General features: G+C 27.5%; 1 protein-coding gene across 1 annotated transcript in view; it reads left to right on the forward strand.

Annotated features, from left to right (window-relative positions):
* The first annotated feature begins 1,143 nt into the window (after nt 1-1,143).
* LOC142320882 (uncharacterized) overlaps nt 1,144-15,390 on the forward strand; it is a 64,641-nt gene continuing 50,394 nt past the window's right edge. The window contains exon 1 of the mRNA XM_075358866.1: nt 1,144-1,294. Within this exon, the coding sequence (XP_075214981.1) occupies nt 1,283-1,294 (12 nt within the window). The 5' untranslated portion in view covers nt 1,144-1,282. The remainder of the gene's footprint in view (nt 1,295-15,390) is intronic.

Consider the following 15,390-nt stretch of genomic DNA (forward strand, 5'->3'; position numbering starts at 1 on the left):
AATAATAAATAAATCCATTTCGAGGATGATAATCTGTCAGATATAATAATAAAAATGAGTAATGTTTTAGACATTAATTCGGATGCATGAGAACAGATTAACTAAACAATTTTTTTAAATTTCAATTTTAATTCTGAAACAGTCAAAAAAAGGTAAAATAAGTTAAAAAAGACAGAAAAAAGTCGGCATTATAAAGGAAAATATTATAAAGAGAAACATTTTAGAGGAAAAATTAAAAAAATTAAGGTTTCCAGGAGGTGGAAAAGATAAAGACTAAGAATACCTAGTCAGAAGAACGAAAGAAATTATTTATTGAAAGAATCAAAGATTACTGGAGGAAGATAAGAGAAGAGAAGGAGAAATTGCAAAGTTATTTCACGAGATCCAAACGTGATCAAATTCGGCAAAAGAAAAAGAAGACTTATAAATAATACATACGGGTTGAATTAAGAATCTACTCCAAATTTTTGAACTTCACTAATAACTTTTCCCTGTTTCAATTAATGATGCTATTCAATTTAAATATATCAAATTAAAATGTTCCTTGTTAACGGAGAGAAATTCTATTTAAAATAATAAGAATGGATTTTTTATTTACAAGAGTTTTTATTTTATATCTTTAAAAATTAAAATTCCTGAATAATTACATAGCTAAAAATATTTGAAAATTATCATTTTATTTAACAGAAGACGAAGAAATTTATTATAAGTGTGGATAGAATAATATGAATTTTAAAATTGAAAAGGCGTGCAATAAAGATTCTAATTTTAAAAGAGATATCTTATTTTTATGGTTGTCTCTTATTTCCTTAAATGGGTTTTAACTATAATGTTGTTGTTTTAATATTAACATTTCAGAAATGTGTGTGTGTTGTGTGAGTGTGTATATATATATTCATATGCACATGCATGCAAATTAAAATATCCATATTCACATACCAGAAGTAAAAGAAAGATTGATAAAGAATGGGTAAAAATAAAGAGAAAGTGAGAGAAAGAAAGAAAAATTAAGGAAGAAGGATGGTTGTTGTGTGGGAGGTGGGAGGTAAAGTTACGGTGGGATGGGAATGTGTGTCGCTGACACAAGACATAACATTTTACATTGCTGGGATTCATTCTAGCTATGTGGTTCTAGAAGAATAGTTGTATTTAAAAGCAAGCATAAGTTGTTTATAGTTAGTTGTATACACTGTACAGATACTTGAGCATACTGCTTTCCGTAAATAAATATAATTTCGCAGAGTTAAACAACTCTGCTTCATCTTATATTTAAATAAATATCATGGGAATCAGGGTAAGTTAACATTTTATTAAAATATAATTTTTTCATTTTTTTTAATTTATAAATTCGCAAAAATGTTTTAGGCAATACCATAGGGATTCAACGCATTTTTCAAAGGTGCTTTTATATCGTTTTTCAAAATTTAAAAAAAAAATCTATATTTAATCAGATTTTGCTTAGATTTTATTATTTTTTAAATTAAAATGCAATAGTTGTAATAAAAGTGGTAAAGTGGATAGTTTTTTAACTTGACTGTAGTTCCAAATGCAAGAAATTTTTATACCTACCACATTAGCAAATAAATTAAAATTTTATCATATTCATACAATAAGACATTTTTAACCGACGTCAAAAAAATAAGATTAAATTCTATTTATGAATATATATATATATATATATATATATATATATATATATATATATATATATAGAAACGGACCAATAAAGACAATAAATAAATAATAATAATCATACTAAACGAACAAATATGCTAATTATTTCGATGATTTATTTTTATTAAAGGGCATTGTTATAGATGTTATTTAGTTAAAATTTTTCAACATAAAATTAATAGAATTTTTTTATAAAATAATTACATGATCATTTTAGATGATTTAAAAGGGGAAGGCCCTAGAAAAAGTCATTTTTTAAGTTTTATATGTTACAAATTCCAGGTCTTTCTAATTAATTTCACTATTGCTTACCATCATTTCTATTAAATATTTAATCAAAAATAATTCTCCCATCTCCTAATATTCAGGTGGGTGTGAAAATTTAGGAATTTACGGAAAAATCATAACTAATTTAGTTTTAATACTATTTTTACAATTTTTTTTTTTAAATTGAAGATAAAAACTTTGTTCTATTTTTCTATGCGTTTTAAATAATTTCTCATGAATGGAAAATTTAACAGTATTTTTTTCCAAACATTAATATTTTATCGTCATGATTTATTAGTATATATTTTTTTTTAATTTTCCTTGCAGCAATGCTTGGAAAAATAGAGCAAAACCTACTGAAAAAAGTAAAAAGAAAGAATTAGGTCTACCTGTTAAGGAACTTAAGTTATAATTTTTTTCGTGTCCAAAAAGATTAAAGAAACAAACTTACAGGAAATGGCATTTAAAGTTACAAAACCATATGCAGATAATTTTCTCACTTGGTATCTTATCTAATTTAGAATTCCCCAGCTGCAGGTACATTTACAAACCCGATCACTCTATTCTATTTCTAAAATTATACTTCAATAGTAATATATTATTCCTAATTATAATTTATTATACAAGCTCAACTAACACGCTAAAACCCAAATTTTCCTATTTATTTTATAATAAAATTCAAGTCACAACACAAACGACCCATACATTTACAAAAGTAAATAGTCGATTGCTGCTAGTACGGCTAAATACAAAACTAAAAATTACGTATGTACAAAATTCAAACTTATATAAAACGAAAAAACCGCTCATTTTATCTTGTTTCTAAACGAAGTTGCAGATTATGAAGTCTACAAGAACACAAATTATAGTCAGTGAGGACACATAATTGCAAAAATACTCGTAACCTTATTTTAAAGCAACGTAGAATTAAAATAAATTCATCCTTTTATTCAGGAGTTTTTAACTTAGGCTAAAAGGTTTTTTTGAAAAAAAAGGTAGTTTTTTTGGCCGGGCTTCCCTCCTTAAAATATTTTTTTGTCATCATTATTATAATAATGCATAATCAATATATTTCTATATTAATTTTGCTATTTAAAATTTAAAGATTTGGTTTGGAGTTAAATCAACCGTATCGTTTTAATTTGAAGCGACATAATAACGCATTAATTTTATCATTATAAAATACTTATTTTACCTGCATCTCCAAAAGTCAAATGACTTTTCAAGATACAAAAACAGGCTCTCAGATCATTGTTTGGCGTCCATAATTATGAATCATGTAGACCACTATTTAGAAAATTAAAAATGATAACTTACCCATATCGTTTATATTTATATATATATATTTACAATCTTAGCTAAAGAGAATAGTAATTTATTTTAAAAAAAAATAATATCCAACTCAAGTAAATCAGAAAACAGAACGGTTTTTCTGTAAGTAAAAATCATACTCTGGATAGCAAGAAAGGGCCATATTCTTTAATAAATTACCGAACAATTTTTTTAAAATCTTCCACTAGTAAATTTATAAAGAATTTTTTTTACAGAAAAATATTATTCTGTCGATAAAATTTAAAATAAAACTAATAAAACATTTTTTTAAAAAAGCCTGAATATTCTACATCCCGTTCAACGCGTCCATAAATGTGTTGAAATAATTTTCATTAATGTCTTCTGAATCGTGATTTATTTCGTAGATTTTCTTTTAATAATTTTTTCTTCATGTCTACCTGAATATTATTTCAAGTGTTTTTATATTTTAATAGATAATTAATTTGGACTACACATCTATTTTTTATCTTATAATTAATTGTATATTCTAATGCTGCTCTGATCACAGCTTTAGCACGATCTCGCTTGATTCATGTTTTTTTTTTCATGCAGAGAAAAACGCTGGAGCAATTTCCATTTTTACCCATGTAGTAATGCGAGTATATCTATCCATTTCGACGAAATTTACGTAATTTAAAAAGGATATTTTCACGTAAACTTTAAAAAAAAAAGATTAGTAGAAAAAGTTAAAATAATAAAAATAGATATTCCCGCATTTCAGATGGCTTTAGTTCACGCTCGCTGGGTTTTCTATGAATAACTTTACAACATCCTTTCAATATACATTATTTACCTTATTTTTTTAAAAGATTTTTCGCTTTTTCTTTTCCTTGTGAAAATTTTTTTTCAAATCGATGTAGCTGGATTTTTTTTGTTAGCTTAGTTTTTTAAAATAAAAATAATATATATATATATATATATATATATATATATTTATTTATACTAGTAGACCCGGTAATGCTTCGCTATTGCTAAATTATATGTATATATATATATATATAGATTAAATGAACACAATTGAAAGTTTGATAAAAACATTAAAAAACTGAACATTATGGAACTATGAAATTTAACCTTTCACTTAATAAAAGTCAGAATGTAAATAAATCCAATTGGCAGTACAACAAAACTACCTATCAGCTTTAATTCAAACCAATCTTTAAACACACTAGTCGGTGGAAAATAACCTTTTAACGAAAAGATACATGGCTGCAAAATTATCGCAATTAATATTGAACATTAAGAAACTTACAAAACGTTAATGAACTTCACTAAATTTAACCTTTCACTTTACAAAACTCAGATTGTAGATAAACCAATTGTCAATACAGCAGTACCTGTAGGTTAATTCAAAATACTCTTTAAACACAGTAGTCGGTTCAAAACACCTTTAATTTTCTTTCTACTGGTCAGATACAGTAGCTTTAAACCTTCTCCAGACAACGCGGACTATTTTGCAAAAACCCGTGCGTAAATCGGTCCAGTAGTTTTTTAGTTTATAGTGAACACACATACGAACAATGCCTTTTATATAAATATATATATATAGAAGAAGAAAGTCGGTTTGTTTGTTTCGTAAATATCTCGACACCGGCTCCACCTAGCGGGTATAATTTTTGCAAAAACGTTTTTTTCACGTAACTAATATATATTCTGAATATGAGCCAAATCGGACCATAAATACATTTTTTCGAAATATCTCGACCCCAGCGATACCTAGCGGGTTTAGACTAATTCAGAAACCTTCGCGGGCGTGCGCACAACAACCCACGAAAGTTTCATCGCAATTGGATGAATGGTATAGGAACGAATGCGGTACAAACATTCATTTTTATACATATAGAAGATATGTATATATAAATACTTTTTTTTTCTAATCATTAGAGGAAACATATAAAATAAATGATTTCTTTTCTTATTGTGAATATATTTTGTTAAAATATGGCACAATATCTAACTTTTATTCATATATTATAAATCAAGAATAAATTTATTACTGAATACGAACGATATTTCTTCTACATTTAAATAATTCTTCGTTTTTCAAATAAACTGAATTTCCTCAAGTTTTACGAATAACATATAAAAAGTTAATTTTCCTGAATAAAAGCTACTTTTATCCTTTTTATACTTGAGTATATAACAGATCTTTTCCTTCAACTTAACTTTATATATAACATTTTTCATTTCAATAAGAATATTTTCTTTATCAAATCACAAATTTTACGAAAAAACGAAACGTTTTATTTCACTCGATTCATTTTATTTTCCCGGCTATATAGGTAATTACATTGGATTAACCGACTTTTATGAAATTTTTTATAATGACTTCTCATACGGTCACCAAGGGTCCTGTATCTCAAAATTTTATTCAAGGTAAAATAACTTTATATAATTCAATGACTATTAAGACACATCAATTAATATTCTTTGTAAGAATATTACCGATAAATTAAATTTCATTCGTAATAAAATTAGTTGAAAGTATATCGAAACAAATCTAAAAAGTCATTTAAGCAAAGGGATTATTAAAAATTTTCTTTACTCGTGTAAATAAAAATAGGATAAAATCGTATAGTAAAAAACTTTGCCGAAGACAAAGTTATTTATTATTTAAAACAAAGACATTATTATTTATCGATATAAAAATGTAGTAATAATATACATAGAAATTAAATATTCTGCAATTACACTCAGGAAATTACATGTAGAGTGAATACATTCAAAATCTGAAATAATTAAGAGATTCTCAAGTCGTACGTATATTTACGCTTTTCTCTCTACCAGTTGAACTAGTTTCGATTATTCTTTTTTGTGGAGGAATTTTCTCTGATATTCCTTTGTAAAACTGTTTAATACAATTTAATATTTTTTACGCCCGCACACACACACACACACACACACACATATATATTTATTTATTTATTTTCATAATGTATACGTTGCAATCTGTTCAACTAGTAAACAATAAGCAACTCCCCGCACGACCCAATGAGACGAGGATGATGTGCATGACATAAAAATGAAGTGACAGGACTGAGACCGACCATTCCTGAGACGTGTGATTAATTAAATCCCAAACACCAAAGTACACCGGGATCCACTGTCTAGTATTCAAATCTGTATAAAAGCAACTATTTTTTACTAGAATTCGAACCTCAGAATCTCGTCGTTGTCGAAATCAGTTGTTTAACAGCTTATTTTCTTAAATTAGTTAAAAACTTAAAATTAAAATTTAATACATACTTCCGCATTATAGAATCTAAGCTAACGCTTGTTGGCAGTCTAAGTAATTTTTATGTATTCCTTATCTAGTTATAATATCATAGATTTCTCACCTTCTCCTTAAAAACAGCTGTTTCCATACTAGCAGTGTTCTCTGTAGGCCGATTTTAAATCGAAATAAAACTAAAAGGTATCAAAAAATCTGATGTGAACTCCACATGACTTCCTTGTACGCCTATTAAATTACATATACACGTGTTCTTAAAATGAAAAGTACATAAAATTTTATTTCATTAATAACTTCTGATATTTTTTTTTATTGTTATTATTGAATTATTATTTATTTTATTTATTTTTTTTTTTTTGCTATCAGAAGTTAATAATTATTAATAAATCTATATTTAAATTAAAAAAGAAGGTTAAAAAAAGGAGTTGAATTCGAAACGATGTGCCTTCCCCTTGTAAGATGAAAATACATCATTATTTAAACTTCTAATTGGCTAAACTCTGGAATCAATGAAAATAAGTACTATTTACGATATATCGTTGAAAATATCTCAATGAGGGCTTATTACTGCAGTTAAGAAAAAGTCCAAAATCCAAATATTTTTTGGATTTTGGGCTTTTCTGAACACTTTTGATCCAGTCGATTGCAATCAAAAGGGAAGGTGCATAAATATTAATAACTTTATTAACTTTACTTAAAAATTGAATCAAATCAATTATGAAATACAAATAAAAAAACTATTTTGTAAATCGATTTTAGATAACGAATTTAGTAAATGATTTTAGAAATCGGTTTCTAAAGATTGTTTTTAAAGTTCTGTTGATATTCACTAGGTGGTTGAGGGTGCCGAATTTAGCAATGTTTATCTCATGTAAAAATTAATAACCCGTCGTATGATTGCCTTATAAGGAAACATTTTAAGTAGATTTCACGTTTTAATACAAAATCTGTTTAATGATATTAAAAGAAAACTAATTAATAAAATGTAAAATTGTATAACACCTTATCCGTTTATCGAATTAAGTAGTCTGAAAATTTTGCACCTACTTCACGCATAATTTTTGGAATCCTCTTTATTAGTTTCAGGCATATCTCAACTGTCTTTTAACAGATTTCAGCAAACGAAGTGTAGTTTTGTTCAAAATTAAATGCTTAACATTTTATCTAAAATATAATTCGATAAAATTAATATGGATTTATTAATATTATGGATGAATCGATAAAAAAGTTTACTGGCCATCATTTTTTAATTTCCACAGGTAACATTTTCAAACTTATTTATTTTGTACAAGATTTTTCGGATAAAAATATACCAAATTTGATTAAAATATCTCAATCCGTTCTTAAGATACACAATTTTATTGAAAAAATAAAAACTGGTGAATAAATGGAGACAGAAACAAGAAAGGTGAACGTTTTGGTTTATTTTGATGTTAATAAATCCCTTACGTTTGGCCAACACCACACTGCATAGTTAATGCAGGGAGGAAAATAAGTACCGTGATACCCCCTTATCTGATGGGGATAAAAAATCAGGCCATAGTTGGATACATATTGCCGATTGTGCCAAATTTTAACTTTTTTGGTTAACACATTTTTAGATATACGGAAAAAAGTATTTTAGCTACTTAGATATAATGTTGAATATCCCATCAACATTTAGAATTATTTTTTTCTTAAACTTTCTATTTATAAAAACGGAAATATCTTTATTTTTGTACTTGAAAAAGGAAAAAATGCTTAGGTTTGAAAATTCTATTTTTAAACTGCTTCCCTTCAAAAATATAAATGTTATATAAATTATGATTTTATTTCGGAAATAACTTCACAGTCATTTTAATTTCCCAGAGGATAAAGAGTAAATATTTCTATTAAACAAATTCTAAAAACAATAATAAGTAACTAAACTATATTTAATTTTTTGTAAAAAAAAGAAATGTTATAATTTTGTAAATGCATCACATTTACAAACGCATATCTACAAAATAAAAATACCCATACACATGCCCATGGGCGCGTGAATTATGTGTCTTGGTATATTTTAAATTATATTTAAAACAATTGTTTTATCTGAAAGTATGAAATTCAATGTGCAGGCAAATATCTGCTTTTAGTGTAATGTTTATATTGCGGTCTTATTTTCGATGGTATTATATCGAGATAAAAATTTTTGAACAGTTTTAAACAACTTTTTTCTGATAATTTTAGTGATTTTTAATACTCGGTTATTTAGTTATACTGTGTAACTATACAGTATATTACATTAGGGAATGCTAATCAGGTCAAATTTAGCATATCAGGGTTTCGTAAATTTTAAAGTTTCATTAACTCCCCCAAACAAAACTACAGTTTTAACATTGAAATATTCCGGAACGATGTATATACGTGTGGGTAAATACACGCACGCGCACACACATATACATACAATATATATACTCTATATTTTATATATATATTGACCTATTTTTATTTCTTGATATCTCGAGACTGGAAAATTTTGGTCACAATCAGTCGAACAACAACTTATGGTTCAAAATTTAAACTCAAAGAGTAAATAAAGTTTTCACTAATTTAATACCAAATACAAGTAGTAAATATCAAATAACTTACACTTAACAATGACATTAATGAAAATTATTTTAATATGTATTTATGTACAAGTTGAACTATGATTAAAAAATTCAATATTTTTTACCAACTTTTCGAAGAAAAGTACGGTATTACTTTTCAGTTGCATGGTTGATTGGTGGGGAGGGGTAAAATTCAATTTTCTTTACGTTTTGAAGTATGAGGATTACGGAAATACCACTCACTAAAAATGTAATCTCCTTAATATCTAGGCCTATGTGTAAAATTTGTGGCTCAAAAAATTAATTTCATTGACTACTAGACTAATTTCATTGAAATTTAGATATTCTATTGTAACATGTTTGGAGTTGTGCATGTGACAATGTGACGAGGATTGGTTCAGTCGTTCCTGAGTTACGCTTAATTTAAAGTCAACAACAGACGACATAACCTCAATTTGAGGTACTTTTTTCGTCCGCATGGTGTGATTGGAGAAGGGTGAAAAATTTTCTTTCTGTTTTAAGGTATGAGGATTACGAAAATACCATCATATATTCAATTGTGTAGCTCAAAAATCTCTGAAACTACTAGATTAATTTCACTGAAATTTAGAAATGTAGCAGTGTATCTGAAGTTGTGGATATGGGAATTTGATGAAGATTAATTGATTCGTTCTTCAGTTAGGCTCAATTTACGGTCGAAACAGACTTTATATTAGTGTATCTTTCATACGCTCTTATGCAGTGAGTCACAGTGGTGAATGAGTTTAAAGTTGATTTTTATGTGTAGGGTCCAGTCGTTATTTTTAATTATTTCATCGAATTACGGTTATAATAATTTAACATACTTATATACAGATAATATATTTTAATATTAATAAAAATAAAAAAATCATTCCTCTTTTAATTTATGTTTTGTATATTTTTTACTCAAAAAGATTATATAAAACAGTTTTGTAAAAAATATTATACCTAATAAAATAACAAAAATCGGTCTTCTTGCGCAGAACTGCCATGATTTTTTTAAATTTTAATTAGTGTTATTTAGCAGAGAGAGAAATATTATATAAGCAAAAGAAAATATTTTTATTATATTTGTTAATAAAGCTATGGAAAGATTTTTTTTTATATATAGATTGGAAATTTATTAAAAATGATAAAAGCATAATAAAACTTTTTTTTAGTAAGCCAAAGAATTGTGATAAGTTACATGAAAACAGTTCTATTGTCTAGTTAAAGAGATGTGATTATATTTTTTAATAATAAGCGACTGTTCGTTTTAGTAAAGTTGCACATTCATAAATGTAAGTTAAGGTTTTTAATTTACTAAATATCCGATCTGCATGACCGCACTTACGGATGCCAAAAAAAAAAACGATCCGCTAACTCCTTTTTAAATTTTGAATACAGATTCTAACTTTTTTAAGGAGCCTCAAGAGATGAAAATATACCGGGTGATTCAAAAAGGACTTGTGATGTCCTTTAAAAGTGATAAAAATTTATTGAAATAACTTAAAGATTTGGTCGATTTTCATGAATAAACACATCGAGTTTGTCACCCGATATTCAATTTAGCCATCTTCATCCAACTTTGTCACCATTGTGTAACAGAGAGATTAGAAAATTTTGAAGCATGTCCAGATACATGATATCATTTACGGTTGCCTCCTAGAAGAAGAACGGGTCGATCTGTCTGTAAGAACAACAACCTGTCTCACGTTCAAACTAAAATTCACTGAAAACTTTCGCTAACGACAGCACAGTTCACAGTACCCGATATATTTATGTAGCTTCAGAATGATTTAAACACTAATACAGTATTGCACATCTTTGATCAGTTGTTATTCTATTGCCAACTTTTAAACAATAATTTTTCAAATAGTTTATTGCATTTTTGTCATTAATAAAAAAAATATTATCTAAGTAATCTTTGTTTATCTATTTATTTTTATTTTACAATTATTGTGTAATCTCCAGTTTCTTAAAAAATCTTTAACAACAATTTATAACAGTAAATTTTGTTTTTACAAATGTTTACATCACCAAAAAAAGAATTTGGTTTTTATTCACATTAAATAAGTACTTTTCTGACAAATGTAGTAATGTACTGTTTCTAAATAAATTTCAAATATTTCCTAACTTTTCTGTGTTTTATTCTACTTATAAACTTAACAGTAATTTATAATTGGTTTATAAACAAAATTTAAGGAAGGAGATTACTGTTTAATTTTATGATTTAATATTATTGCAAAAAAATGTTTAATAAGTTTAAAATCCAAACAAGGCTATTGTAAATTGGAGCCTTGTTTTTTTTTTTTGTTTATCCGTGGAGTAGCTTATTTTCTAATGTGATCAATATAACCGTTGAATCAATGTATGTGATTAATAGATCAGTGTATATTATTATGTTCATGATCAGAAAAAGTGATTTATTTATTTTTAATATCGTAGTTTTAAAGAATGCCCACTGACGACTAAAATTTTGAAAGCTAAAACAGAATGAAAATCCACATTTACAAAAAAAAAAATAATAATATAAATATGTATACAGATGTATCACGAAGTTCCCCCAGAACTTTCATAACCTTTTCTACTTACGAAAATAAAGGAAAAAGTACATACAAACATGTGTCCTAAATTCTTCGTTGATGAGTTACGGCTAGTGAAAGATTTCGCTCGGATTTGAATTACCCCGGTAAAATGAGGTTGTATTGAGATTACTAGGGCTTTAGTTAAGGGGCAGAATTACTGATTTTTTATGGTTTTTGACGTGAAAAATGGAATAAAATAGGTCTCAAAACCGTGTCTGCAGTAATTTTGAGAAATTTGGGGAAATAAACTCTGTTTTTCTTACTTTTGAACTAAAATAACTTTGTTAAATGGTTAATAAACATATAAAACTACTAAAGAAAACTTATAGAGAATTTAATTGTGAAAAAAATATTACCGGATAAGTAGAATAAAACACAAAAAAGTTAGGAAAAATTCGAATTTTATTTAGAAACAGTACATCACTACTTTTGTCAGAAAAGCTCTTATTTAAAGTGAACAAAAACCAAATTCTTTGTTAGGTGATGTAAACATTAGTGAAAATATAATTTACTGTTATAAATTGTTGTTAAAGATTTTTTAAGAAACTGAAGATTACAACAATTGTAAAATAAGAATAGATAAATAAATAAAGATTACTTAGATAATTTTTTTAAATTAAAAGTACAAATACAATAAAATATTTGAAAAATTATTATTTCAAAGTTGGCAATAAAATAACACCTGATCAGCAACATGCAATACTGTATTAGAGTTTAAATCATTCTGAAGGTACATAAGTATATTGGGTACTGTGAACTGTGCTGTCATTAGCGAAGGTTTTCTGTGAATTTTAGTTTGAACGTGATCGGTTTGTCATTGAAGTAATGCCTACTTATTTACAACAAAGGAATACGCTTTAATGGTAATAATTTTGGATGTGTGTAATGATGATGCTACAGCTGCTGCAGTAGAATGTGAAATACGTTTTCCGAATCGCAGGATTCCAGATTCCAAAACAATTCGCGCGACTTATCGCAGTTTTTGGGAAACAGGTTCACTATCTAGTATTCGTACTAGCTACGAACGATCTGTCCAACACGACGCTGTTATCGATGAAATTATTACTGATACAGTTTAGCGCACCCCAGGTGTCAATACATGACGATTTTCTAAGCGGATCAGAGTTTCGCATTCGATGGTTTGGAGGACACTTAATCAAACTAAGTTTTATCCTTATCATAAACAGCCAGTTAAACATCTACAGCCAGGAGCTCCTCTTCGCTCGGAACTCTGCAACTGGTGGAATACAAATCGATAACTCTACAAGTATGTATTGTTTACCGACGAGGCAAATTTCACTTGAGATATTGTCAACAACTTACTCAATGAGCATACATGGCCAGAATTAAATCCTCATGAAACGGTAGAAGGTAATTTTCAACACCGATTTAGCGTCAATGTTTGGTGCAGCCTTCTTCACAATCAGCTGTTTCGATAGTTCATATTACCTGACTGCTTAAATGCTAAGGTCTACTTGCAATTTCTTCTCAAGAATTGCCGCAGCTGTACTAGCGCTGAGACGCAAAGTATACTTCCAGCACGATGGCTTGCCTCTCCACCTCTCTTGTACCGTTTCCATTCACTTAAATCATCATTCCCTGAGAAATTAATCGGTCGTGGAGATCCATATTCCTGGTCACTAAGATCACCTGATCTAACAACTGCAGATTTTTGCATCTGGGAATGGAAGAAAAATATTGTGTACAAAACAAAAATACATTCTCGTGAGGAATTAATTGTCAGCATTATTGAATTATTCAGTTTATTAAGAATTAAATTTTGTACAGGATATTATTACCCATTTAACAAAGTTATTGTACGTCAAACATTAAAAAAACAGGGTTTTTTACCCTAATCTATTGGTTTTTACCACAGATTTCTCAAAAAGTACTGCAGATATAGTTCTGAGACCTATTTTATTTATTTTTCAGGTCAAAAATCCGTAAGAAATCACTTATTCTTCCCCTTAATTAACGTCCTAAAAATTTAGTGCAACCTCATTTCACCGGGGTAGCTGAAATCCGAGCAAAATCTTTCACTCTCCATACGTTTATATGAATTTATTCCATTATTTTCTCGCGTAGAATAGGTTATGCATGTTCCGGAAGAACTTTGTGATACAGCTGTATATATATTTATATTTGTACTATATCTCAAATCTTCTGCTCACGTATTTTTGGGATATGAGGCAAAAAAAAGCTGTTTATAAATAATGTTGAATATCCCCCCCCCCCGTAAATCCAATTGCCTTAACTTTGGAATTTTAAATAACTTAATAAATAAGTGTTCTCATTGCACAAAAGCTCAATTTTCTATAAAAGTCAGAAATTAAAAATGACAAAAAATTCCTTCCCCTCTTTTTTTTAATTTTGTTCAAAATTGAATGCGATTAACGACAGTAACGTTTTCGTGTAATTTCGAAATAAGTGGCTCTTAAAACATCGAAATTTGCAAAACCCCGAAGCCCAAAAATTTTGAACGATAGCTAAAGTTTTCCTTTATGCTACGTTTTTGTAATAATTGAACAACAGCCGAGAAAGTAAAAATTCAAGTACTGGATGTGGCGTATACTGGCTATAAAAAAGTGACAAAGTTGTTCATCATAACATTTCTAAAGAAGCAAGAAAAATTAAACAGAGGTGCAATCACAATGCTGAAGAAATACAAAAGCAAAAGTTTATTTTTATATTGCCAGATTCTTGAAAAAAATAGAAAAATGCTTTGCTATATCATCTATTCAACGAAATCGTAATATTGTTTATATAAAATAAAATCTTTAAACTAAATTTTAAATAAATTGACTGAAAAACTTTTAAATGCTTCGGTAATTTATCAAAAATTGCAACGGTAGCATAATGAGGCCCTTTTTCGTACACCGAAATATTGTGCTGAATTATATGAAAACAGTTCTGTTGCCTAGTTTAATAGATGTAGATATTGTTATTTTTTAAGAATAAGTGATTTTTTTTTATTATTCCTTTTTTTAAAGATTGCACATTCATAAATATAAACAAAAGGATAAGGTAACATTTTTAATTTTCTAAACATCAGTTCACATAATTCATACTTACTAAGTATATGCCAATTTGACAATCCAGTTTTGTATGTTGAAAACACGTTCTGGCTTTTTAAAGGAGCCCAAGAGATGATTGTTAGACTTCTCTGATGAGAAACATATGAGAATATAAGCAAAATAATTTTCTTCCAAAAATGTCCGTTTATTGTCTAAATTTTCATGAAAGTTTAAACTTATTTTCATATAAAAATATGAATTTTTCACAGTTTTGATAGTAGATGGTTTATATTAAATTTATTAATCATGGCCCGTTGGTAATGATATATAAATTATTTACATATCAGTTTCCATTTATCAATAATCTTTAATAGTATGTTCGAGCGCTTTCGGATTATTAATCTATCCCCAGGAAAATTTATGAGTTATTCATTATAATTATTTACTTCACATATCACTAATTACACTAAATTGAATTTTAAAAAACAAAAATTATAAACATAACAACCGATCGTCAAAAGGTAAAATAATGTCAACGTTACCTGTCTTATCAATATGAAGGTCCCAATTGTTATAATTGGTTTATATAGATTTTCTTTCAAACCTTATTGAAACAAAGATACCAGTATGCAATTATTTTTTTTAATCTTTGAAAAGTACCGTAACTATTTATTTATTAACTGAAACAGTTGCTACTTCAAAAAAGGCCAATA

This window comes from Lycorma delicatula, chromosome 3, assembly GCF_047948215.1.
Source record: "Lycorma delicatula isolate Av1 chromosome 3, ASM4794821v1, whole genome shotgun sequence".
Classification (NCBI taxonomy): Eukaryota; Metazoa; Arthropoda; class Insecta; order Hemiptera; family Fulgoridae; genus Lycorma; species Lycorma delicatula.